A 27,284-nucleotide genomic window follows, 5' to 3' on the forward strand; every position below is an offset into this window, starting at 1 on the left:
CTTCCTGCTTTCACTGAGATGCGTTTACTCAAGTCTGGGCTCCAGGGTACACCCCATCCTTTCCAAGTTCCCAGCCAGGTACACTTTAGGTACCCCCCACCAGTAGACCTCCAAGCGCACCCTCCCTCCTTGATTCATTGCATGGCACTTATTTCCAGGACAACATGGCCCTTAGTTCTGGCCAAACTTGTACCAGAAATATCCCTGATGGTAAAGGGAAGTGCATTGTATCCCCAGAGCCTGAAGCAAGCCTACCCAGTCATGCCTGCCTTTGAAAACTATCGTAGTCCACAGTGCTCCTGCAAGGTTGTGTTGTTGCAAAGTTTCATGATGTCCACTGTCAAATTAAGTTGCTTCAGGGAAGTGCCCCTTCTTAGTACTGAACCCCAGGCACACTGCTGTCTTGGCTTGGGGAATGCTTTCACTGGCTGCTGGCCAGCCAGTCCCCACCTCCAGTCCCCAACACACTCTCATGTCAGATACCTGTCTAGTTTTATCTCTGGGTGCCCCTTCCCCATCTCTAGCACCGTGTGTGCAAGAGAGGTGCTAAGAATTGGCTTTGCACCCACAAAAGCCCCCTTCCTGTGAGTGTTCTTCCTGGGCAGATGTTCTCCATGTAGAGAACTTAGAGGTTTCCGTAGGAGCTGTCCCTTGCCTCTAAAGTCTTGAGAGTTACCCTGAGAGGGTGCAAACTGAATTTTTTGCTGGCATCTTGGATGCATTTGGACATCATTAAATACTTAAGTTTAGCATCAGATGCAAGACCACCTCTAGACACCTAATTCACATTGCTGTAACATTCCTTCCCTCCAGCATTGGACAGTATCGCCCTTTTCTCTGAGCTAAAGGATTAATGAATTATTCATTATTTTTTGAGTGATTGGCATCTCATTTCTGAATAGGCAAAAGGCACTCTTAAATCACTTATCTCTTTGAAAAGGGTTAGAGAGCAGTCTTTCCTCTTAAAGCAAAGGATTCATTTCTCAGATCTGTAAGATCCGGAGTCTTACACTCAGTGGCCATGGGCTGCTCCCACACAGGTCCCCTCCCTGCCACAGCCTTCTCCTTAGAGCAGCACGCTCTACGTGTGTTCTCTAAGCAGTTGATAGCTAGACCTGCAGTCAGCACCCTGGAAGGAAAGCAGTCTCCCTGGCCATGCTGATTTTATCTGGCCTTGGGCTGAGGTCTAGCTCTTTACAGCCCTGCCATGATGGACTAAGTTGCTTTTACTTGAGTGAGTTGCTTTTCACACAGTGAGTTCCTTTCTCGTGCCTTTAAAATTTGGTAATTTGCCAGAACTGCATTTACAAAAACCATTGCGAGAACCTTGTTTTAAATTACACTTGGACTGAATTATATAGTAATTCAACAGCAGGTAGAATAACTAGTATCTGTTAAGTGTATTCCAGAGCAAAAGCTGTGACATAGCCAGCCAGCTTGACCCCTCTACCCACCAGAGTCCTGTGATCCTAAAAATCTGCTCTGCTCTCTTTTCCTAAAACCTTGCCTGACTTCCTCAGCTAGAGAGGTTTTCTTACCCTGACTGAACTCCTAGGTTTATTACTGGAGTCACCCATTAGATGCAGGCAGCTCCTAGCTTACAAAGTCTTTTTTCCTCCGCAGACTCATTCCTTTTTCTTGCCAGTAGAAAGGTGTCAGAAGCATAGCGCACAAAAGGTGCAAATGGTCGGTACACTTTTGAGCAGATGTTTCTTCTTATGAATAGAGTGTGGAAACTCTTGGCACTCTGAGTAATGAGTGGGTTAATGTGTTTCCGGGTTAGGGGACAGTTTGACAGTAAAAAACATGTACCCGCTGCCCTGTGGCTCTCCTGTAAGTAACTGAACAGGATACATATAAGGCACTGATCGGGGGTCTCCTGTGTCGCCCCGTCCTGGTGGATCACAGGTGCCTCTCTGTGCTTTTATAAATAAGCTTTGGAAAGCTGGTTAATAAAACAGTAGGTTGAGTATGGATTTGTTTTTATGTTATCAGCAGTTACCTTGTGGTATTTCTTTAATTAGCAAACACGCATTATTTAAATTACCGAAAAAATGTTCTTCGTAAGTGTGAGGTTTGTCCCTGAGTGCTCAGTAGTGTATTGCATGGGCCATTCAAGGGTGGGCAGCCTGGCCTTCCTACTGCTTCCTGCCAGGCCCCTGCTTACCAAATGGAATTACTTGGGTGGATGCTTCATGAGTCACAAATACAATTTTAATGAAAATGACATAATTTGGGATTTGTAAATAATCCTGTCTAACACACAAGCAGTGTCCCCTAAAAACTCTTAGATGTGAAAACTTGATTATTGTATCCACTTCCCCATGAACTTCATACCTTCTGCAGCCTCTTCCAGCTCCTGGTTGACTCTGGACTCCATGCCCTGGCCCTCAAAGTTGGGGCCTCTTTCCTTCCTACTGATTGATGAGTCTTTAAGGAGAGCAGATACTGCGACCCTTTCATCAGTGCATGGAGCGTCTCCCCAGCCAACCTGATTGGTTTTCACCAGAGGAACTCATCTCTCGGAAGCCACAGCCCAGGGGCATGTGTCGTTGTGAGTGGCATCCATCTGCTGCCTGGTCTCTGATGATGGCTTTTCTCTTCCCTTGTAGAGTGCCCGGCGAAGAATGTGATGGGATCAGTAGCATGTCTGCGGAGAGCGGTCCTGGGACGAGATTGAGAAATCTGCCAGTAATGGGGGATGGACTAGAAACTACCCAGATGTCTACAACGCAGGCCCAGGCCCAACCCCAGCAAGCCAACACAGCCAGCACCAATCCCCCGCCCCCGGAGACTTCCAACCCCAACAAGCCCAAGAGACAGACCAACCAACTGCAATATCTGCTCAAAGTGGTGCTCAAGACACTATGGAAACACCAGTTTGCGTGGCCTTTCCAGCAGCCTGTGGACGCCGTCAAGCTAAACCTCCCTGTGAGTAACTTCTGCAAGGCCTGGGGCTGCCATCCTCCAGGTCTCCTCCTGTGTGAGGGTGGACTTATGGGAGGGTGGATATACCTTTGGAGTCATTGTGAAAGCACGGGCCCTTGAGTGAGTGGTTTCGGCAGTCCTGATGAGTGAAAATTGGGAAGGAGAAAGAACCTGCTGACTGGCTTAAGCAGTAACTGGTTTCTTTGATACTAGGATCCCAGAAAGTACTGTGTAAGAGGTTGAAGTGGATGAAGGAGTGCTTGCAGCTTTCCTTCCAGTTCCATGGTGGGGTCAAGCCCTCCCTTCTCAGACATGGTTGATCAGAGTTTTCAGAAGAGGACTGGCTGACTACAGCACTTCTTCTGGTACTGGTGTCATCATCACCCAGAGTGCGGGGCAGTTTGAGAAGGCAGTGAAATGCCTCCCAGGGAGCCAGGTACATGAAAGTGGCCTGACTGAAGAGAGGGGTAGGGGTGCAGCTTTGTCCCTGGATACCTTTGCACACACCCTCACACCTGCCCACCTTGTGGCCACACTGTACTGGCTCTTGTTGTTTTGTACTCTTGTTCCTCTCCTTTGGGGTAGGGGGAGTTTTCCTCTTGCCCACACCCCTAGCACATGGTCCTAGAAACTCAACTTGTACCTCTAACTGAACCTAGGAGAGCAAACGACATAAATGTGTTAATTTTTTCCTTTCTTCAAAGCGTCATGGGCTAATTATCTTTAAATTGCTCTCTGCTGTTGCCAGATTCCACACACACCCCTGGGCAAGGGAATTGGAATTAGACGATTGCTGCTTTTGACCTAGGCATGGGTCTGCGAGTTAGAACTGCTCTGCACGGGTATAGGATCCTCAGTCTCTGCCAGGCGTCTGGTTTCAAGGAGGAGGAACACACTACATGACTTTCCTTGTTTGAAAGCCGCTGTGTCTGTGACAGCTGTCTGATACTATCTATTCATTGAATACGCATCGTATGCACTCACAGAGAGAGTTGGGAGGGGCTGCTGCAGGTCTGGGTAACGAACTGGCTCAGGAAGGGAGTTGGGGGCAAAAGAAGGGTCTTCCACCAAATCCAGACTTCAGAGGCCACTCTCATCCATTGACCACAACCAGGAGTAGAGGCAATGATCCTGCCGCTGGAGGGAAGCTCTTGGGAGAGATTGCTGTATCACTTTCTAGCTGGGCTAATGGGCTGAGCTCTGCATGGTCCTAGATGAAGTAACCTTGTGAGAGCAAATGCAAAGAATGGGGGTAGAAGGAGCTGGAGATTGGAATCCAAGTGTGCTTTTTTACAGCACTGGAGGGAGGTGGGAGGCCAGGAGGATTGCCAGCAGAGGGGAGCCCCCCAAGTTGCTACATCAGAGACTACACAGGGAGGTCAAAGAGATGAGGATTCCAACCTGACCCTCCTGTTGGCCTTTAGGAGGGCGTTGGTGACCTTAGGACCATGTGACACAGAAGTAGAAACCAGATTCACAGCGATATGAATGAGAAGGTGAGGATGTGAAGCCATCATTTCAAGAAATTTAGCTTTGAAGGGAAAGTGCAGCAGGGCCAGAAGGAGGAGGGGTTGGTTTGTTACAGGAAAATGCAGAGGGTGCAGAGGCAAGGAGAGCTGAGAGGGTGAAGACTGAGGAGAAAGGGGGACTGGGGGGCCTGAGACTCCAAGAAGGCAGCATCCCAGCCAGTAGGACAGACATGGATGTGGGAGGTCTGTTAGGCCAAGGGGTTTGGGGGTTTGAGGTCATTCTCTGAAGTGGAGAGCAGGTTCCCCAGGGGCCACAGTGTGACTGTAGATGTCACCCTCAGCAGCTCTGACATAGGAAGAAGAGGCCTGTGGATAGTGGCACTGGTCCAAAGTCTTCAGAGAGATGGGGAGAGTGTGGTACTGATCCAGAGGGATGGGGCGGGGCTGATTGGCTGGGGAAAATGTCTTGCTAAAGCCTAGTTTCCCATAAACAACCCACTTCTCCAGGAAATGTTAATAGCGCCACCCAAAAAAGTTTCTTCCTGTTTTCTGATGCCCACCAGATCTTTACCTGTGTTTTGGCCTCTGGTCCCTGCTGGACTTCTTACTAGAATGCCTGGCTCTTTTGTTCAGTACACATGTACAATTGGATTGTCATGCCCCAAGTCCCTGCCTCCCTTTCAGTCCCCAGCACCCCCTTTTGTCATCATCTCACCTCCTTCCTATTCTGTCCTCAGCCACTATCCTCTTTGGCCTTGAACCACTTGACACATGCCGAGGCCAGTTCAAGCACCTGATACCATTCTAAGAGAACTTTGGCCATAGAATAAAACCTAAATTTCCCCTAGGGAAAATATATTTGGACTTGGTTCTCTAGGGAAAGGTGGTCAGTGTAAGTGTAACGTAGAAAGTCTGCTTCAGTCTACCCTTGAGGCCTCCTGGCCAGGGCACCTAGGCCTCTGTTTGCAGCCCTTGTTTGGGCAGGGCTGAGATCTCTGCCAGCCCTGATGTGTATGCTGGTGGCTTCTGTGCCTTTCTCATGGATGTCAGAACAAGTCAGAACCTCATACCCCATGATTACCTTTTAAGTAGTCCACCACTGTTCCTGGGCAGGACCTCAGTGCTTGCTAAACCATAGGCCTGTCCCTCTGTCATCAGGCTCCCTCTTGTACTTGGTTCTGATACCTCACCTTAGCCTCATTAGGGGAACCTCAGAGAATGTGGTTCTCAGTGGGGTTGGCTGGCTGTATGCAGGTTCCCCTCCTTGGCCTGGCCCCTCTGTGGTCATTCCACCTGGAACCTGGCCACTTCCTGATCTGTCCCCAAATTCCTCCTTTGGTGGTTTTTAAAAATAAGTGTTTGGTTTTAAAATTTAGGTTTAGATTTAGAGAAAAGCTGTGATGATAGTAGAGAGTTTGATTTGAAGGACTTCAGGACACCTGCCATCTGGCCCCTTCTGTTTAGCACTTGTCAATAAGATCTGAAAGTTTGGAGAGTGGGTCTGCTGGATTTCTTTTTTTTTAAAATAAGGATTGTGAAAGCCATTCATTTAAATCTTCATCTGGCACTTAACTGTATCCAGATACTAGTGGATCCTTAGATGCTGAACTGTGTGCAGGTAAAAGAAATGGAAATGTAATGAACTTGACTGGAAGTGGAGGCTTTTGCTCCGTGGTTCTTCAGTGTGACAGAAAGCAAGGGATTCACTTGTGAATGGGCTTGCAGTGCCAGTTCCATAGGATTTTACATTTTATGGATGTAGAAAATTCCAAATAGTGAGAAGAAAGTAGAACCTACCATGGTTGTCTTAGCAGATAAGAACTTTTTTAAAGGCTGTATGCCTTCCCCATTATTTATTAGAAATCAAAAAAAAAAGAGGAAAACATAAATCTCAATAAAGGCAACCTGTTCCTGGACAGGACAGTTGGCAAGCTTGCACATTTTCCCTCTGAGTTGCCACACAGCCTTTAGGAATCCTTTCCTGACCCGCTTTATCTTGGGAGTCCCCCTTGAGATAGCTCACAGATGCCATGGAAGAGCTTGGATCTGCGTGCCTGTGGAATAACCTGAAGTGAGATCACAGGCCTGCCTGTGAGTGCTGCGTGGCTGTGGAGGTGACACTGGCCTTTTGCTCTCTGCTCTCCAGGATTACTATAAGATCATTAAAACGCCTATGGATATGGGAACAATAAAGAAGCGCTTGGAAAACAACTATTACTGGAATGCTCAGGAATGTATCCAGGACTTCAACACTATGTTTACAAATTGTTACATCTACAACAAGGTGAGATGTGGGGGCTGATGTCCAGCTGCCCTGGGGAAAAGAGGAGGTAAAGGAGGAGGAGGTGTGCATGTCTGGAACCTGTGGGCAGAGGTACTGAGAGCAGATGGGATTGGAGTCTCATGAGAGGAGACCATTGGAGGCAGAAGTAAATAGGAGCGCTGGTTTTGCTTGTGACTGGTTCTGTTTCTTTCGAGGCCAAAAACATTCTGGCTGTGTTTCTACGTGTCCTTGTTAGCTTGAAGTATGTACTTCTCAGCCCTTGGGGTTTTGGTTCTTGAAAAGGACAGTGACAACTCTTACTAAGAAATCTGTTTGGATGACGTGACTTGTCAGGAAGGAGCCTCCTAAAATGTAATTGTGCAAAGGTGCACTCAAACAGAAACCCAAACGTGAGAGACGGTGCATTGGGGCCTGCCGCATCTGCAACTGTGGACATGACCATTGATGACTCACAACCATAGAATCAACTGCCCCATGACCTAAAATGTAGAACTAAAGATCGCTTCTTAACCCAGTAGCCAAACCATTCAGTTTGGCTGTTCTATGAAGCCGAAGCATTTGTTTAGTCTCAGCTCTCACCACTAGGTTTAAGTGAAATGCGCACAGATGAGGATTTCAGTTTAGAGCCGAGTGGAAACAGCATATTACCGATGAGGCGGCAGAGTGGGGACCTATAAGGGAGTGAGAGATGGACATTGCCCTGAGTCCCAGCTGCCTTTGGGGTACACTGGAGAACATTATTGGAGCCATGCTCTTGTATCTGTGGCAAGAAATCCTGTGTAATTTAAGTGAAGTTGAATTGTGTTAAAGGAGGCTCTAATGCAATAGAGGGCCTCTGTGATCGGCAGAGCTTGATGGATACTTAAGGTATTAGGATGGTTTCTCAGGCCAGAACTTAAAAGACTAGAGAGGCAACAGACCTGCAGACATATGAAGCCTCCAGTGATGCCTGGTGGTGTAGCTGTGTGGCCCTTTGGGGTTCATATTGGGGAAGGACCCTGAATATGATGCTCCATGCTTTGGGGCATAGGGTGTGGAGCTCTTGTACTGTCTAGAAAAGTGGGGCGGGCTCTCCAACCCTCACCCCATGTGTTTCCTCTTTTAGCCTGGAGATGACATAGTCTTAATGGCAGAAGCTCTGGAGAAGCTCTTCTTGCAGAAAATCAACGAACTGCCCACAGAAGAAACTGAGATCATGATAGTCCAGGCAAAAGGAAGAGGACGTGGGAGGAAGGAAGCAGGTAGGGTACCTTCTGTGTCCGCAGCACTGTTAGCTTCACACTGAAATAGCAAGGAAATTGGCTTTGTTTCTCCCTAGGTTTTTGCCAACTTTCTCCAAGTTCATTGGAGGACTAGGCGTGGTGGGAAGACAGCTGCATTATACACTGGCTGCTTTGTTGCTAATTGGATATGGTCGGGCCAAGTTCATCGTGGGAACCACCCCAGAGGGTCACATGACACCCCCCCCCAAAATAGAAAAAAATTGGACACTGCCTTTTTTGATGGACTTCAGTTAAAAGGAAAGTGTAACCTTTTCAAAGCATTTTAAGCTATTTGAATTCTTCATCCCACCAGTGCCATAGTCTTTGTTTCTTTGTTTTAGATAAAAAAGAAATTAACCTGATCAAAGGCTATACTAATACCCTGATCCTAGAGCCTTGAGGTTTGTTACTTGAATTATCTTAATGCATTTGTGTCAGAGCCATGCCTGCTATTTGATAGTCTTCTAAAGTCAGGCTCTCCTTGTTTATCTTAGCACGCACCCCTGTCTCTCAGCCTGACACAAGATTCCAGAGGCCAGCTGGTAGGGAGTAGCCTGCTCATAAAATGTTTCTCTCTAGGAAAAGTACTAACAGCTGCTTCTGCCATCTTGCCATCCACAGCTTGTGCTGCACAACAGCAGTGCTTGCAAGGTGGGCCGTGTTGTGAGTTGTTTCCTTCTCTGAGGAGCAGGCTTTCACCTGGCTTCCCACCCTGCTTGGAAGTGGTGGCTTCAAAGGAGCAAAATGGGGTTGGCTAGATCCCCTGTAGGGCCGAGGGGTAGCCAAGGAGAGCTGGTCTTGAGGGCCACCCCTTGGCCGTGGAATTTGCTCAAAGGCATCCAGTAACCTTACAGCCAAGGAGGCCTACCCTCTGCCTGGGTAAGGGGTTTGGTCTTCACATGGGGCAGATGTGGGGTGTTGTATGTTTTGGCTCACCCACACCACTGCAGGGAGGCAGCCTGAGCTGGTCATGAAGGGCAGTAGCTGCCTAGCCTCCCTCTGTGGCTCAGAGTGGTGGTAGCTTGCTAGTTCCCAGAAACCTTGGCCAGGGCTGCTGATGCCGGCCCCTTGCCAGAAATGCTTACTCAGAAGGCAGTGTTTCTGGGAATGAGGACAGCTCTGCCTGAAAGTGCCAAGGAGCTTTTTCTTTTTTTTTCCCCTCTCCATCACTATCCTGGTGCTGACTCTCAGCGTGTGTTTCCTGCTCCTTTGGCTCAGGCCTTCATTCTCCTGAAGGGGTCTTTGTGCCCGAGTCAGGACATGGAGCCAGGACACCCCAGGAAGTGTGGAATGCCATGTGTCACTGCCCTCGGAGCGCCCTGGGACAGGTGGACAGATTTGGCTGAGGTCAAGGGTGTTCAGGCTGTTCTGTTAGACAAATAGTTATGGTGACACTGTGCCATGCCCATGCAGACATGCGCTTGCCACCTGTGGCAGTGTCCCCACAAGGTCAACCAGCATGCAAGCACTGCATCTAACCTGTCCCTTTTGTGATTGGTAGGGACCGCAAAACCTGGTGTCTCTACGGTACCAAACGCAACGCAAGCGTCTACTCCTCCGCAGACCCAGACCCCTCAGCAGAATGCTCCATCTGTGCAGGCCACACCTCACCCCTTCCCCGCCGTCACCCCAGACCTCATCGTCCAGACCCCTGTTATGACAGTGGTGCCTCCCCAGCCACTGCAGACGCCCCCACCAGTGCCCCCCCAGCCACCACCTCCACCTGCGCCAGCCCCCCAGCCCGTGCAGAGCCACCCACCCATCATCGCAGCCACCCCACAGCCTGTGAAGGTGAGCATCCTGTGCGTATGCCGCCCAGCCTGGCCACTGGTTGGGTCCTGCCACCTGCCTCCCTCCCCAGTTTGCAATGAGGCTTATAGGAGACACTCACCCACCCTTGCCAGTGCTTCTGGCTCCCTGGGCATTTGTGGGTATTTCTGGGGAGGAAGGGGGTCAAACTGTGTTTAAATCAGCACAGCCCAGAAGCTGTTGCCCTGCTGACCCCAAGATCCCACTTCTCAGGTGGTTGCTGCCCCCACCCCCCATGTCTGATTTAGAACCGCACATTTGCAGATGCTGTTTAAGTAGTGTCGGAAATGTGCCTCCCACGGGTGGCCAGAGTGACCGGGGTTGGCTGTGGGACAGTTCCCTGGCATTAAGCAGGAAACTGCTTTAGGAGGTAGGTCTCTCTGGCTTCCAGTGAGCAGATCCCGCATGCAGTTGTGTGCCTTCTGCCACTGGCAGCGTCCTGTCCCAGCTTCAGAACAGAGTGGTGGGACAGGGTCTCCCTGTTTCCAGTCCTTCATTTGTGGAATTGCCTTTGGGCCCTGTTCCCTTTGAGTGTTGAGACCCTAGAAAGGACCTGCCTTCAGGAGTGACCCTGAGGGCCCGCTGTGCCGGCCGCCGCCTCTGACTATGCCTGTCACGCCTGTGCTCTCGGCAGACAAAGAAGGGGGTTAAGAGGAAAGCAGACACCACCACCCCCACCACCATCGACCCCATTCACGAGCCGCCCTCACTGCCCCCGGAGCCCAAGACCACCAAGCTGGGCCCCAGGCGGGAGAGCAGCCGGCCTGTTAAGCCCCCGAAGAAGGACGTGCCAGATTCGCAGCAGCACCCAGCACCGGATAAGAGCAGCAAGGTGTCGGAGCAGCTCAAGTGCTGCAGCGGCATCCTCAAGGAGATGTTCGCCAAGAAGCACGCGGCCTATGCCTGGCCCTTTTATAAGCCCGTGGACGTGGAGGCACTGGGCCTGCATGACTACTGTGACATCATCAAGCACCCCATGGACATGAGCACAATCAAGGTGGGGGATGTGCCCTGGAGCTGGGGCGGGGGCTCCCCAGGACAAGGATGGCTGGCGTCTCTGAGCCCAGTCCGGGCAAGGGCCCAGTCTTAGCTGTCTAGACTCTTCTTACCCATCCAGAGAAGCCCAGCGCCCCCTGCTGGGGATCGTGGGGACAGCCCCGAGACTGTGTGCTGTAGACAGCGGTGCTGCCCCCTTGTCCTCAGAGCCCTCTGTGGCCTTGAGGCCCAGTGTCCACAGACACCTTCACGCGGCAGATGCTGCCGGAGAGTTTGGAGGGCCGTCACTCTGCCAGGCTCTGTGTCTTTGAGAAGGCCTTGATGTCTCTCGTCAGTAGGAGAAACACAAGTGCTGGCATTTTCACTGTAGTGTTTTGAAGCCTTTTTGGTTTTACTTATTTTAAGCCTTTTGGCATTTTTTTTCTGGGAGTGGAGTAAACCTGCCCAAACATGGAATGGGCAGAGCAGGGGACACTGCTGTGTTCCTTTTGACCGGTGTCCTATCCTGTATTACCAAGACAAGTACACGCCAGGTCAGAACTGGACCCAAACTTCCCTTTATGGTTCTGGCTTAAGCTCTGCCTCTTTGGATTCTTTGTCCACTTGCCTGTTAGTCCGGCGCAGTGAGTGGTTTGGGTGCTAGCAGGGCAGTCTCGGCCCTAAGCCTTGCTGTTGAGTGTCTCCTTGTCCCCCTGATGCTGAGAGTTGGAATGATAACCTCTTCCCACTAGGGTCTGAGTTAAACCCAGAGCCATCGAGAAGCTAACTTGCTCCTACAGGCAGCCCTCTTTGCTGTCATTTCCTGTTGGAACAGGGGCAGCCATGGCTAACTGGGACCTGTCTTGTCCTTACAGTCTAAACTGGAGGCCCGTGAGTACCGTGATGCTCAGGAATTTGGTGCTGATGTCCGATTAATGTTCTCCAACTGCTACAAGTATAACCCTCCTGACCATGAGGTGGTAGCCATGGCCCGCAAGCTCCAGGTGAGGCTCTGGGGAAGCTCCATGTGTGGCATCCTGCAGCAGAGCAGGCTGGGGTCCTGGGTGGGCCAGGCCTCTATGGGCCTTGGCAGATTTTATTTCTCACTTGCTTTATTATGTCACATTGCTTTGGAAGTGTGGACTAAAGTCAGGATAACACGTACATCTTACGTTGGGATTATTTCATTACAAGTAAAGCAGGGTTGGTTGGTTTTGGTCTTGGGCATTTTGGGTTTTGTTTTGGAGTGTCCCACTGAAAGCCCACCCCCCCACCCCCCCACCCCACCTGCATTCGGTTGCCCTTGGCCGGAAGAGTGCATATGCTGTGCATGGCCCCACCTCTTGAAAACAGACCTGTCTCAAGTCGACGAGGGACACTCTTGCCAGGTAGATTCTTTGTCACAGTTGTGACCTGAAGTAATTCCTCAACTGTGGGCATTTATTCACCAGAGCCTTGAAAGTCTTTGTTTGCCTTCCAGCTGCAGAGTGGCTGCTTCTCTATGTTCTGTGTGGCCATGATGCCCTAGTGGGTGGGATTCGTGGCCCTTTCAGGTTGATTCTGGGTGGTACACACTGCAGAATACACACATGGGTGGAAGGGAGGGGGAAGATTACAGCATAAATGTGTGAACTGACTCCACTTTTCTTTATTAAAAAAAAGGAAAGATATTCAAATTTCAACGGAAGTATGTCTTTGGGTAGAAAGATCAGAAATTCAAAATTATGGAGAATAAAATCAATATTTAGAACTGTTATAATCTGGTTTTTTTTTAATACTTTGAAATTACATATATAATATAAAAATTCCAGCCTCCCATCCCCAAGGCCCCAGGTTGCACTTCTGCATTCAGTGTCAGTAGGCCGTGGGCTGGGCCACCTGCTGTCACAAGGTATAGGTGCTCTAGCTGGATCTCAGGTCCAGTCTGCACATCCTGTGTCCAGCCCTCTCCTGGCATGTGAGCAGGACTTCCTCACACCAGGCTTTCTCAGCCATCTGTGAAATGCTTCCAGGGCAGAATCAAGGACTTGCAAAAGGACCTGTGGGTGGGTCTGTGTTTGTCAGAAGTCACCTGAACCCTGCCACCTACCTGCCTCTCAGCTCTCTTAGCTCTACACCTTGTCCCACACTCACCAGCATAGTGTCTCCTATGTCATCTACACTGGAGCCAAGGCATGGTCTCCTCTGTTCTTTCACTTGGCCCTGTCTGGGCCAGCCTTTAGTTCACAGAATGTGTCCTAAAAAGTCTAGGGGTAGCAAAAAACCTTACTAGTGTGGACTTGGCTATCATGTAAACACACACTCAGACTCAAAGGTTTTTATTTCTACTGGCTGTTTCTTAGTTGTGTTTTCTCTCAGGTTTTTTGTTTTGTTTTTCTTCAGTTCGGTACTATCTTGTCTGCTTTCTTCATAAAGCTGCTTTTTTCACTGTTATGCATTTCCCATCCTTGAAGAAACTCAGGCTTTATAATTTTGCTGTAGTTCTCATACGTAATCACCAGGTGGCAATGGTTCCTCCTTCAGAGCAGCATCTTAGTGAGCTCACCCCCCCCACTACTGAGGACTTGGGGGGTAGTAGCTTTTGCCCAGATAAATACCCACATCCTTTATTTGCCCTGATGAAAACAGCTAAACCAAAACAAGGTCTCTGTCAGCACCAAAGATTACTATTTTGAGCTACTCTATTTAAAAAGGAGATAGAGAATATCCTCTGATATATTCTAGCTTTTTGTCTTCCTAATTTTTGTGCCTGTTTTAAGATCATTTGGGATTTTGTTTTTGTTTTTTTGTTTGTTTTGCATTTTTGTCCTGGAAGTAGTATGAGCACACCCTAACACAGGGTTTACTCAGAGCAAGGACACTGAGATGTTTGCCACACAGCAGCTTCTTTTTTAAACATTGACTCCAGATACCAGGCTAGATGGGACAAGGTCCTTGCTCTTGAGAAGGGTTCGTTTCAGGCAGAGGCAGGGGACAGTGCCCAGTGGGCCACTCAACAGGGGGCTGCCTCTGCCTGTAGCCTGCTTTGCCTGCTGCAGGGTGGATCTCTGTGTTACTGAAAGTGACATGCCAGGAGGCTGGTGGGGGTGTCTCCGCTTCAGCAGAGTTGACATGGCAGGCCACCTGTGCAGGCTTTTCCCCTGGAAGGTACTTCCTGTATTTGTGGCTTTTCTTTTTCTTCTTTATCTTGACAGTCTCTAGGATCAGTATGGTTTAGGTGGCTAGATTGCCCACTGGAGAGTAGGGGGCAACAAAACCCCACACCTTGTTTACCTCAGTGAGAGGTACTGGGACTTCCTGTCTCTTGACTAGGTTGTAACTAGGCTGTGCCAAAGGACTGGAATTTTCCTCTTCTAGTCTCTAGGTTTTGGGCCTTTAGAAAACCCACATCCCACTGCTCGGCAGCTGTGGTCACAAAGAAAGCCAGGAGCCCTCAGGCTTGGGGTTCCTCAGGAGCCTGAGGGTGGCTTGAGTTTAGGGCTGGCAGCCCAGCTGGTAGGCCCAGAGCTGCTGGTGGTACTGTCCCCTAGTCTGCTCTATTGTGAAGTGAGGAGTAATTTAGGAAGTTTGGTACCTATGTGGACTTACCAGAGTTTTATTTTGAGAGAAAGTGCAAATTCAAGGTGGTATGCAGTTGTGTTTACAGCAAGGAAAAAAATTAAACGGAAAAGTGTGTTTGGGTCCTGCATCAGACCCCCGAGGTAGGAAGCTTTTGAAATATATGTAAGAGAGAGAAAGAGACAGTGTGTGTGTGTGTATCTTAGTGTCCACGCACAGTTGCATCTCCAGCACCTGGGACTGGTGGGCTTCCCACAGCCTATGTCCTGTTCCCCACCCCTACTCTCCAGCCGCTGTGCCCTGGGGGATGCCCAGGTATGGCCAAGCCCCACAGCAATATCCAGGCGTGGCCATGGAGGGGCTGACTGGACTGTACTTCCCCCTAGGGTCTCCAGCTGTGCAGAGGCGCAGGCTGGTTTGCCCAGGAGTCTTTGGGTACTGCAACATCCCAGTACCTGAGCATCTCCTTTTAACTAAAGAGGGGATAAGGAGCTTTCTCCATGAGTTTGATGTAGCCCAGAATAAATGACTCTGGTCAACATTCTAGCAAGAGGAGATACTTGCTCTCTGAAACCAGTGTTCTTGGTTGATGTTGAGAATTTTGATGAGCTCAGGTTGTTGGAGGAGGGGGGCCGGTAATGTCATACCCGGAGGAGGAGATGGGTCCACCTCAAGACACTGTTGACCCTAACGCAGAAAGCCTGAGCCCCTGCTCCCTTGGGAGGGTGCTGCTTGTTCGTGTTCACTGCTCCTCCCTTTTGCTGTCCTCCTGCATAAGACACTTGCCCAGATGCGTCTTACTGGGTTTTGCCATCCTCCCCTGACCCCGCTCTCCTCGACCTCTCCCTTTGCACCATCTTCCCAGGGGTCTGCAGATGTTGTTGTCCTACTCTTAGGTCTTAGATCCCCCACAGGCTGCTTGCCACCTCTTGCTGTTTCTGCCTTGGCACTGAGACCACTTCTCAACTATTTGTGTTCGCCCCTTGAGGGCAGGGAGCACATCATTCCTGTTTACTACAGAGCAGGCGCTGGTTAAGTGTGAGTCTGTCTCAGCCACTAGGGATAGTTCTCTGCAGTGGCCCTTGGCTCATTGGCATACAGGCCTGACTGTGTTGCCTAGGATGGTCCCCCACTGGAGCTGGAGCAGATGGGCGGATTACAGGCCCTCAGCCCTGCAGACCCCATGGTGCCTTCCCAGCCAGCCCAACTGACCTGTCACATGCTCCTTGCTATTGGGGCTTGGGGCCTTGGGAGGGCAGAGACCAAGAAGCAGCAGGGGAGTGGAAGAAGGTCTCTAGGTGGGTGTCACCCCCATTTCCGTAACAGTCACAGCTAGGGGAGGGTAGGAACAGTGATGTCTTTGGGGCAAAGGTAGTGCTGTCTGGCAGCTGGCGGGGGAGGCTAGCCTCACAGACAGGTGGCACGAGACAGCTTCTGCTTGATAAATGGTCACCTCCCAGCAGCACCAAGTGCTAGGCCCTGCTTGCCACCCTCCTCCCTTTGTGGGGTCCTGATGCCCTGCCACCTTCTTAGACATACTTCTCTAAGAGCAGGCCTGGCTCTTAAGATGCTTGTGTGGATCAGTTGGGGACCTGAGCCTGCTCACATCAAGGGCATCACCTGGCTGGTGATGGCCTCTGGTCATCCCTCCTGTTTGTCTTCTCTGTTGCCCTCAGATGTGCTCCAGGATTTATTTCTGAGTAAATTAGAAAGTTATTGCCCTTCTAGCACTTAACCTCAAAACCATTCCGATAACAGAGTTCAGGCAGACGCCTTGCTGAGAGGAGAACCTGCCTTCAAGGAGACTGAGTGAACTTGTCTGGAGGGGAGGGGACAGCACCACAGTTGTGTGGAATGCCTGCCCTGCTGTCCAGGTCACTTCCCCAGCTGCCTGAGGGCTAGGAGGCCTGAAGCTGTGTTTCCGAAGACGTCAGGAAAGCCGTCTAGGGCTGGCTCTGTCAAGTACGCCCCAGTTGAAACAGCAGCCTTGGAGTTTGAGCCCACAACTCTTTTGGGCTGTGCTGCTTTCTCAGGCATTGACTCACACTTGGGAAAGGCCCCTTCTGTTGCATGAGTTGCCATGTTGACTGGCAATCCAGGCTTAGAGCAGGTACCAAAATCCTGCTGGAAAGCCAACCCTCAGTCCTGAGTTATCATGAGATTTATGATGTTGGAGCTGTTGGGGTAGCAAGGGTAGCTGGCTGGTGCAGCACGCAGCTGAACCCCCAGGTACCCAGGAAGGGTCGCTGCCCCCTACGTTCTGTGACCCACACAGTTCCATCAGATTTCTGAATCTCAGAGTTGGGAGGTTTTAGGATCTCCTGGGGTGGGATACTGTGCTCAGTCAACCCAGGATCTGCACAAGGTTACTTGCACCTTGCAGGGTTGGCTTCTTCCCATAGTCTATCCTCAGCGCCCCATCTCCCATCCGTATCTTTCTCACATTGCCTAGTGTACCATGGAGATGCCCCAGCTAGTGGCATGGCTCTGCTCAGTTACATGCTCGCTGCAGTGAGGGCTTGGTCTCATCGCTGGCTGTGGGCTCTGTGCTGGGCACACGCCCTACAAGAACATGAATCGTGAGATAGAGCCTCCGGTGCTGTTCATTGTTGTGTCCTGGTGCCCAGCCCAGCATCCAGAAGGCTCCCTTGGGATGTGCTGACTAAATGAACACCAACCTGATGGGAGCCTAAGAGTATTCTTTCCGTCGGTCCTCACCTGGCCTGCCAGCTGTCTCCTGTGGTGTAGGTCACATGTCTTTACCTGGACTCTTTCCCAGGGTGTGGGTGCCAGGCCATGTCAGGAGCATCTTCCTCCTCAAAGTGAGATTTGAGAGAGGAGTGTTGGAAGAACTATCAAGGGGGCCTGGGTGGCCCCTTGCCTTAGTGGTGGGAAGGGGGTCATCACTAGCCTGGCCCTCTTTAAACCTCCGACTTGCTTCCTGTTGAGTCAACCCCAGCAGCCAGACACAATGTGGTGATGCAGGGCTACGGTGCAGGCGCCCCCATTCCACCTGTCTCGGCGCCCAGCAGCCCTCATGGGCACGGCTTCCCCCCACCCCCTCCCAGGATGTGTTTGAGATGCGCTTTGCCAAGATGCCGGATGAGCCTGAGGAGCCTGTGGTGGCCGTGTCTTCCCCAGCGGTGCCACCCCCCACCAAGGTTGTGGCCCCACCCTCATCCAGTGACAGCAGCAGCGATAGTTCCTCAGACAGTGACAGCTCAACTGATGACTCCGAGGAAGAGCGAGCCCAACGGCTGGCCGAGCTCCAGGAGCAGGTGAGGACACAGACAGCCCCATTTCTAGTCCTCCCTTCCCCCTCAGATCCGTGGACTGGGGTAGTCTCACTAGGGGTCTCCAGATGATGTCATTGGCTTTGAGTTCTAGCAGGAGCAGAGTTCCCACTGGGCCCCTTATGGCAGGTCAGGTGCATGTTGATCATACTTAGATGTGTAATGCAGGTAATGGAGGTGGGGTGACATGGCCATTCTCTGGGCAGAAGTGAGGCTTCTGGATCCTTCTGGTGTCTGGAAGGAGGAGGCCAAGGTAGCATGTCCTTATCTCCTGGGGCTTCTGGGTGCTTCTCTCCTGACAAACTGGCCATTAGGCCTTTAGGGCCCACAAGTGTCTGTGCACTCTTGCCCAGCGTCTTAGGGATTCTTCCTGGGACCAGAATCTCCATGGGGCTTGGGTGGCTCCTCTGGCAAGGAAGACACTGGGCCACCTTTGGAGTTCAGGGTCTGGGTGGGTGTGGGCACTTTGGAAATCTGGTGAGATGACAGGTCACAGAGCTGAAGGCCAGCCCCCACCCCCTGCCTCCCTTGTCTCCAAACCCTGGTGATGGGGGTCCATAGAGACCAGGGTGATGGGTGATCAGTGTGTGTGTCTTGCCTGTCTGCTCCACAGCTCAAAGCCGTGCACGAGCAGCTTGCAGCCCTTTCGCAGCCCCAGCAGAACAAACCAAAGAAAAAGGAGAAAGACAAAAAGGAAAAGAAAAAAGAAAAGCACAAAAAGAAAGAGGAAGTGGAAGAGAATAAGAAAAGCAAAGCCAAGGAACTTCCTCCCAAAAAGACCAAGAAAAATAACAGCAGTAACAGCAACACGAGGTCTGTGGGCTGCCCCTGCCCCCGGTCCAGGTGGGGGTTCCCGGCCGTGGGAAGGGAGGCTGCCTCTGCCTTTTCCTCTGGATGGGCCCTTCGCGCTCACCTTGTTAGGTGAGGGAGGGAGGGAGGATAGCAGGTAGCGTGGTGCTGATGGCAAGGACAAGCCACAGCAGCCCCTAGTTCACCATTTGCGGTCTCAACTGCCGCGGCGTGCTCCCAGGAAGGTATTGCCAGCATCCCGTTTCCTGTGAAGACCAACAGGTGGGGGTGTGGAAGCCTCCCCAAGCCCCAGATGGAGGGTTGGGTGCCCTGCTTTCCCACCAGGACCAGTTTCTGATGGTATCTGTGTCACCCGCTCGTAGCAAGAAGGAGCCAGCACCCATGAAGAGTAAGCCCCCTCCTGCATACGAATCAGAGGAGGAGGACAAGTGCAAGCCCATGTCGTATGAGGAGAAGCGGCAGCTTAGCCTGGACATCAACAAGCTCCCAGGCGAGAAGCTGGGCCGTGTGGTGCACATCATCCAGTCGCGGGAGCCGTCACTCAAGAACTCCAATCCAGACGAGATCGAGATTGACTTTGAGACCCTAAAGCCGTCCACCCTGCGTGAACTGGAGCGCTATGTCACCTCCTGTTTGCGGAAGAAAAGGAAACCTCAAGGTGCCCTTGGGCCCCCTGGGGCAGGGGTGTTCCCAGTCCCTGGTGAAGAAGGGGACTGAGAAGGTGGGCTGAGCTGCTCCCCTTTGCCCACCAGTTAACGAGGCCCCTGTTGGCACCTTCGGTTTTCAGTTAGCTCTGCTGTCCAGTCTTGACCCTCTCCCTTTGCAGGATCCTCCCCACACCCCACCCCCAGTTATAAAATCTGTGTTCTCAACGTAGAAACCTTGAAACTTCTGAAGGGTTATGACATCACATTTGACCCTGCTGTGTGCTGTTGGTGCCTTTCTTGACTTCTCTGGCCGGTATCCATCTGGGGTCTACCTGCACACCTTGGTGTCCTAAGCCTTGGTCTAAGCAGCAACAGCTTTCATCCTCAGTTGCCTGCCACCAAGTCTTCCCCAACAGCTCCCTGCCCCCCACGTCTCTGAGATCTCTGGTGGGGCATGGCTAGGAGGAAAGGCTGCACCTGCCTACTGTCTTCTCTAGCTCTGTGTAGTCCCCTCTTTGCAAGTCCTTCAGGCAGCTCTTTTGTGTTATCAGTGCCTTGTCTTAGCTCACAGTTTTTGACTTAGAACTAGTAGGATTTAATCCGCGTCAGAACTTTGCACGCAGTCTTTGTCCCAGCCACACTGACCCCTGGGGTCCTTGGGCCTCTCCCCAGGGTGCCACATGGTGACACTCTCCTCGTCTGCATGCTGAAGTGCTGGGAGATCCATTGGGGCTCTGTCTTTTGTCTTGCTTTGCCTCTGGCTGTTGTGTCCCCTTTAGGTCCTCTTCACGCACTGCCAGAAAAGTAGCTGACGAGCATAAGCCCAGCACTGCCTTGTGTTAGGGAATTCCCTCCTACCCTGGTCTCCTAATCCTCAGTGACTCCTGTAAGAGGGTATTTTGAGAGACTGGAGGGACCTTAAAAAGTCCGGGATAAGCCAAGTTTTTGGTTGGCGTGCATGACAGACTGTCAGCTAACCGCTGGAAAGTGTGACACTGGCTGGGGTATGGAATAACCGTAGCCAGCCATTAGGAGCAGCCAGCCCTCTGGCTCATGGAACTCAGGGTCCTGCCTGACAACTATCCTTGTTGCTTTATTGCAGCTGAGAAAGTTGATGTGATTGCTGGCTCTTCCAAGATGAAGGGCTTCTCGTCCTCCGAGTCGGAGAGCACCAGCGAGTCCAGCTCCTCTGACAGCGAAGACTCTGAAACAGGTTAGATGTCTTTAACTTAAGAGTTTTGTTGCTCCCTGTGCTCAGTCCTGTGTCCAGGCTACTAGAGACCAGAGATGGCAGTCATAAGAAGAACTTGCTGGGCTCTCTCATCTGTCCGTCTTCCTGGCTGCCATGTTAACCTTTGACTGGGGTGATGGGTAGCCCAGCACCTGTCTCTTCGTGACCTGGGCTGCAGGGGAGGACAAGTGGCCAAGGGTGTTGAAACTGCAGAGCCCCGGGGAAAGAGAAAGGAGGACAGATGATGGAATTGATCTTAGTGTGACCCTGCCCAGCCTCCATGGTCTTCCCTGCATCACAGCTGCATGCAGCACAGCCCTTCCAGGTGATGTGTTTTGGCAGGTGTGGAGCAGACTGCTTTCATTTCTGCTGTGCTCTGGGCTTAGGGTACTGCCACCTTCCCCAGGGTGTGCTCACTGCTGCACTGACTGCTTTTTTCCACACGCACTTAGGATATGTATGTCCTGTACTTGTAACAGTTTCTTTCCTCTGTGCTCCATCGGCCCGCATCTGTGCCCTCTGGCACACTTGAGGAGCAGCTTTGATGTAGGACCTTGGGGGCAGGTGGAGATGCTGACAGTTGCGTGGTGGTAGGGAAGGAGACTTCTCCAGTTATAAGCTTCCCTGGTTTTTCTCAGGGGAGCAGATGGTCAGCTTGGTCCAGAGAAGAGGCTAGCGAAGAAGCCTGGTGACCAGCCTATTACGTGAGGTGGAGCTGGCCATCTGTGCCTGGGCACACGGGGTTGTCTTTGGGCAAGTCTAGCTCCATTAGCTGAGCAGACGATTGGCGGGCTGCATTGTGCACATCGACAGTGGGAAATGTGTTTGGGCAACAAAGATTGCTGGCATGTTCTTTCTAACTGGAAATAAACGATAAGCTCCACTTCATCGGTTCACATAAATAAATAATGTGACCTGGTGGTGCCCAGGGGCCACACTAAGAAGTTTGAGGACAACTTATAGCAGTTGGGAAGAGTGATGCTGCGCTGAGGTGTGTGGGTCCACAGGTCCTCGTATCAGCTCAGCCTGCCTCTGTGCAGCAAAGCTGGGACAAGGGGGCCTCTGGGCCTTGTCACTGTTCATCTTCTTACAGTAAGGGCACCAGGCTTTCCAAGTGAGTAGTAGGGCTCACCTGGGGGGTTGGTGAGGACTTCTGTAGAACTCCAAATGCTCTGGCCTACCTCGTTTTCAGTGGGCCAAAGTGACATGAAATTAATTATGTTCTGTATTTATTGATCTGTTGTTTGCAGAGACTGCTGTGAGTAATTTGCTGATCACCTCTGTTGCTGTCTCTTACCCTTTTTTCTTCCTAACCTGCATCCCCCTCCATTGCTTTTTTTTAAAAAATAATGTCAACCAGCAGGGGGCACCACACCCTATACTTGCTCAGGAAGGGCTGGCCCCAGGCCAGGGCCTGCTGCCCTCAGCCGGGTGAATGGCCGTATTCTTGGGCCCAGTTAGCATTCCTGATGACTACTGACTTCTCCCTTCCAGTTCCAGCCCGGCCTCAGGTTTGCCTTTGCCTCTGGGGTTTCTCACCTACATTTTCTTGTAGGGCTGCTCCTGCTTGGGGTTTTGCAGCCTTTCCCCCTAAGGGTCTGAGCAACCAAAGAAAACCCCAAAAACTGAAACTGACAGAGACTAGACAGTTAAAACAGTGTGGCTTGGCCCCACCCAACATGGCATCTTAGAGGGCTGTTACCATCACATCCTGATGTCCCAGTTGTGAATCTGTGACTATGACCTTTGTCCCTAGCCACTGAACTCTTCAGGGTGGGTTTGCTTTAAGCAGGAAAATTCCCGGGTTCTTGAGTGCCGTACACCCCTGCTATGAAGCAAACATGACAGCATTTCTTACTTTTTCACATTTTCCCCCATTTTAAAGAAAGTGGAAAGATTGTGCAACAAGTAATCTGAGAGTCCTGGGAACAGCTGTCCTGGCGGGAAGGAGAGAGAGATTTACAGTCTCAGAGCCGCCAGGCTGCAGGCTCCCAGGCTCCAGCAGTCCAGCCCTGGCGGCTCCCTCGGCGGCCTCCAGCTCCTTCCTCTCCCCCGGCACCCTCCCTACCTTGGGTTTTGCGAGGCTCTCCTTTGTTTTCGTGGTCCTGGCTTTTCCTTTGCCATCTGTGTTCATTGGAAAGCTCTGTTGGGGGCCAGCTGAGAGCTTTTGCTTTTGCTCTTGGGAAGGACCTACCCTGTAGGTTTGTGCCTTGTGGCTCAGACTCTACAGGTCCCAAAGTGGCAGCCTGCACCCTGGTACCACTGTATGTGGCCATCTACCACCCAGTCCCACACAGGAAACTCCAGCAGCTGCTTGTACTGGGTCCATGGAGCTAGGTAGATTTCAATGACCAGTTATAGGTGTTTCTGCCTTCGGGGGTAGGGCTGGTGGGGGGCACTGAAGGTATTTCTCTTGGTCTTTGGGGGCTTAATTGTTTTGCCCTTCTTATTCTTGTGTTTCCATTTGGATTAGAGCCGAAATTCCTGAAAGGGCCTGTTTTTGTCAGTTGTGCTGACAGAGCCCCAAGACGTGAATCACCAAAAGAAATTGAACAGAGGCAGTAAATTGGGGCTAGGGTGGTGGTATGTGGACTCCTCTCTGGCCACTGTCCATAGGGAAGGTTGTTGCCGACTGCTTGGGGTATGGGGCTGGTCCTTGGGGCCAGGCTGCTGTTCAGGAAGCAGCCTGTGGTGTGTCCACAGACTGGGGCAGAGGGGGTGTTTCTTTACCAGCTCTGTCCCAGGCCACCATGTGTTCCTCCTCCCACCCAGCAGCACGCAGAAATTTTGGCCAGTCCCACCATATCCTTTGAACCCAGCTGTTGGTCATGGACTTTCATTGAGCTTTGATTCTGGCCCAACCCTGGATCCGTTTGAGGGTTCAGTATTGCAAAGGGAGCGGCAGTGGTATAAGTGCCGCCCTCCCACTGCCCTTAGCCGTCTTCAACTTCCCCTCTGTCACAATGCTGATGCCTGGCTCTTCCCAAATGTCCCCTGCCTTCCACAGATCTTTATGGGCAGAGGTGGACACACAGCTCCTGTCCCACTGAAGAATGCCCCTGGCCTAGGCTGGGACGATTCAGGGAATTCTGGGGTAATTTTCTTGGACTTGGTCCTGGTCTTCTAGTTGCAGAGGGAGCACACTCCAGCTATTTTAGTCTCCTGGTTTCCTTTTCCCAGGATCAGTGCATGTGGGTGTTTCTTAATAGCCTCAGGGGGAAAAGGAATGCTTGGTGTTTTGGAAAGATTTGAGCTGGAAAGTGCAGGCAGAGGCCATGGAGCATTCTTCCCAGACAGCCAACCTCAGCTTCCGCGACCCCCCATCCCCAACCCGGGGGAGTGTCTTGGAAGGGCTCAGTTCCAGTCTCATCTTGGGGCCCGCTGCTGCCTGCGCCAAGGCTGTGATGTGTACTCTTGGGGAAAGAGTAAGTCCCCTGGCAGAGGTGGGAGTGGAAGAGATCTGGAGCACAAGGTTATAGCTGGTTGACCTGCATTGCCAGGTGACCCCTCACACACCCACACATGCAGAGGTTGCAGCTGGAGGGATTCTGGAGCTTCATGGGCAAGGGTGAGCCCTGTGGAATGTGCCCTGAATGAGAGACTGGCTGGTGGGCGGGTTTTTCCCACACACGCACTTGGGGACCATGGGAGTGCAGTGTTGGTTGCGTCTGTGACTCTAGCAGAAGCATCTGCTCTGCTGTGTGGGTGGGGATGAGTCCCATGTCCCCTCCCCAGGCAAGGGGAGGTGCATTTGATGCCCTGGAAAAAGAAAGGACAACTTTTCCGCCTCAACCTGTTTATATTTTTGTATTTGTTCTTCTCCTATAACTGGCTCCTCTTTTTATAATTTTTTGCTTGTTTCTTGAGGTTTGTAGGAATGCAGATGTGAAGCTGTTAGCTAGAGGTCCTGCACTCCAGAGCCCCTTTCTTGGGGGCTTTTCCTCTTTCCACCCAAGTCCTGAGGAAAGGTCAGCGTCACCTCCCTGAGATACGCAAGATGGCAGAAAAGCAGACCCTGGGGGGATATCCTCGAATCAGTGGGTGCCTAATGGGTGTGGCGCACCAGGCTGGTCTTCAGAAGTGATGGCAAGGAGAACAGTCAGGGGAGCCTCTCAGATGCAAAGACCAGTAAAGGAAACAGCAGCATGTACTCGGCGCACATGGAACTCATTCATTACTGGAAGCAGTTCTGTCTAGAAGCATAAACAGGCTCAGGGCGGTTCTGGAGACATCCACGCCTTCCGGATCCAAGGCCCTTCTAAGGGGAAGGTGGGTCTGTCCCCACCACAGCTGGCCAGGCAGGGGGCGGAACTCCTAGTCTGCGGCACTGTTCTCTTGTGCCCTGTCAGCAAACAGGGCACAGGAGGCTGGCTCAGTCTGCGGTTCTTCTGTTCTTATGACTTGAATGGTACATTCCACACCATTTCTCTCACACTGGTTTCTCTCTCCCTCTATGTAGGTCCTGCCTAATCATTGGACACGGACTCTTAATAAAACGGTCTTCAGTTCCAGATTCCTTCCCAGCAAGCTATAGCTTAAGTCCATTTTCTTCCGTGAAAGGGACAGGACTCCATCAAGTTATGGAATTCCTCAGAGCCCTGGGCCTGTTCCCCGGGGTGGATTAGTCATGTCCAGCAGCTCATGCCTAGTCCCGCCTCTGGGAAGGCTGCCTGCCTGGCTGCCCAGCCCGTGGCCTCCTGTGTAAAGACTGCCTGGCTGTCCCACCCAGCCTCCCTGGTTGTCTGGGATCCTCTGGGTGGGTGGCATCTTTCAAAGGGTGATGACAATCCCCCCTGCACACGCATACATGTGGTGCTGCTCTGTGTGCAAGGCCCTATCACAGATGTTTTCTCTTCAATCCTCCCTCTTTTTCCGGGACTCTGGATCCTAACTACTTCTCTCCTGAGCCTTGCAATGACATTAGCCCAGGAAAGATACCATTCAGCCTAAGGAAGAACATGCTAACATCTAGAGCTTCCCCAGATGAGGAACGGGGCTTTAGAGGAGGCCAGCTGGGCCCGAAGGCTCATCGGGGCTGTCCCTCAGCATGCCTTCTCTCCGGTGGCCTATGAGGAGGCTCCGTTAGCCAGTCTGTCACCAGCCACAGCTGACACAGCCCCCAGGAGTCCTCCTGTTTTCATTGTTCCCATTATTGCCATTTGGGCATTTCCCCAACTTCTTTGTTCTTTTCTCCAAAAGTCGAATGGGGAAGGTACCTCTTAGACTGCCTCCCGTCCTTTCTAGGTAATTAGAAGCAGGCTGCAGTGGTCAGGAGCTGCCAGGCAGGCCATTAGTGAGGGACATCTGGGGAGGAGTGGCAGTGCAGCCAGCTGCCCTGGCTCCTCTAGCTTATCCCTCTCCTCAGTAGGGTTGGGATCTGGGCTAGTGAGAAAGAAAGGACTCTTGAGACCCAGTGTGCTGGACCAGTTGATGGTGAGGGCATCAGAGCCTTCGGGGCCTGTTCCATGCACGTTTCTGAGAGGCACTGCCAGTGCAAGTACCCTCCTAGTCTTTAGTCCTCTAGAATGATGACAGCCACTGAGGGTGGGGCAGGCCAGGGTAGCCACATTATCCAGCCCTCTAAGAGACACTGAATAGGCTTTTTTTGCTCTAAAAATAAATACCAGCCCTTTTTTGGTCACGAATCCAGCGTCTCAGCGGAAAACTGCCTGACGTGAGAAATCCCCTAAGGAATAGCATCTGCGTGTCAGAGCTTTTTTGTTCTCAGTGTAGGTTGTGTGCACTTCAAGGCCTAGCCGTCTCCTGGCATCTTGGAGTCTGCCTTCTGGAGCTCGGGGCAGGCTGGAGAGGTGCAGCTGGCCACTGCGTGTGTGCAAATCCTGGCGCCCATCCCCAGCTCCTTGGGGCCATAGGCCCAAGCAGCTCTAACTGTCCCAGACCAGCCTTGGCCTTGGGTTCTAGTTTCAGCCTCCCCAGAACCTCCAGGGCCCTGCACTGATACTTGGAAGTTCCTAGATTGCCCCCTGATCCTCTGGCCAGTTAGCTTCCAGTCAAGCTCCATTTGCCAGACTATTTTGAGCTGCCCTTTGGCCTGTGCCTGATGTGTTCCCAGTGCAGCTCTGCCTGGCTCAAGCCAGGGTTGCTTCATGCCCGGAGATTCCCACAGGACAGTTAGGAAGCCACTGGCATTGTCTTTCTGGGAAGATTTTGCCATCTTGGAACAAATGGAAGGCTAGATTCCCACAGTGTCGGCCTGTGGTACTGCCCTACCCTTTCCCACACGTGTGCACATGGGCCATAGCCACAGACCAGCTCTCCTGTGTGGTCCTTGCACCCTCGCTCTCCAGGAATCCTGTCCTTCTTGCCTATGGGACTTACATCTGGCAGAGAACTTGATTTTTAGACTCAAGCTGTCACCTATACCTGGTGCCCCAGGAACAGAGCAGAAGCCCACTCACCCCTTGTCAGCAGCTTCCAACGTGCGGGCAGTGGGAGGTGCCAGCCGGGCCTGATGAGTTGCTGAAGGAGGGGTGGGAGGCCAAGGTGTCTGCTGGTGCTGAGGCTCCCGGTCGGTTCAGTTGATGGGCTCCACACCTCTGCCCTTACCTTTTGTCCTGTCTCCTTCCCTTGAGTTGGGGGGAGGGAGTGGGGAGGAATCAGTGTTTTAATCAGATTTTACAAAAAACTTTTAATTCTTTGTACAATTACCATCTATGTAAAGATAAAATTTGTGTTGAGTTCAAGATTTTCATGGAATAAAGATCACACAGTACTTGAGGCCATCTTCATGTAACCCTTTCTAGAGAGTTTTGTGTGGGGGTGTCTTGGGGCTGGTGTGTTGTAAAGTTGTGCATTTCCTGTCTTGTTTTCCTACCAGTAACTCCAATACAAGGCTCGGGCCACATGAGCCAGGCGTGGCTGTCCCAAACAGGCTCCAGCACCCTTTGGTCCTCCCTGCTGGCCCCCTCAGTTCTCTGGTCCTGGGGGTCTGCTGTGCACCTCCCACGTTCTCTCCCACTCTAGGCTCGCCCCACTCAGCACCTCAGTGGGGCCCTGG

General features: G+C 51.7%; 1 protein-coding gene across 4 annotated transcripts in view; it reads left to right on the top strand.

Moving 5' to 3' along the window:
* Window positions 1-27,284, top strand: part of BRD4 (bromodomain containing 4) — an 81,666-nt gene that overhangs the window by 44,516 nt on the left and 9,866 nt on the right. Inside the window, exons 2-13 of one of the 4 annotated variants that reach the window (XR_012063162.1) lie at window positions 2,613-2,931; window positions 6,544-6,681; window positions 7,787-7,922; window positions 9,445-9,734; window positions 10,387-10,749; window positions 11,603-11,731; window positions 17,354-17,563; window positions 18,192-18,391; window positions 18,751-19,046; window positions 20,138-20,248; window positions 24,134-24,535; window positions 24,726-27,004. Coding sequence is in view for 2 of the 4 variants with exons in the window: in XM_072947489.1 (XP_072803590.1) it covers window positions 2,647-2,931; window positions 6,544-6,681; window positions 7,787-7,922; window positions 9,445-9,734; window positions 10,387-10,749; window positions 11,603-11,731; window positions 17,354-17,563; window positions 18,192-18,391; window positions 18,751-19,046; window positions 20,138-20,248; window positions 24,726-24,736 (2,169 nt within the window). In the remaining 2 variants the exon portion in view is untranslated. Of the gene's footprint in view, window positions 1-2,612; window positions 2,932-6,543; window positions 6,682-7,786; window positions 7,923-9,444; window positions 9,735-10,386; window positions 10,750-11,602; window positions 11,732-17,353; window positions 17,564-18,191; window positions 18,392-18,750; window positions 19,047-20,137; window positions 20,249-24,133; window positions 24,536-24,725; window positions 27,005-27,284 lie in introns of those variants that run through there. The other 3 variants (XR_012063161.1, XM_072947489.1, XM_072947488.1) reach the window with 3 other exon arrangements.

This window comes from Vicugna pacos, chromosome 22, assembly GCF_048564905.1.
Source record: "Vicugna pacos chromosome 22, VicPac4, whole genome shotgun sequence".
Lineage (NCBI taxonomy): Eukaryota > Metazoa > Chordata > Mammalia > Artiodactyla > Camelidae > Vicugna > Vicugna pacos.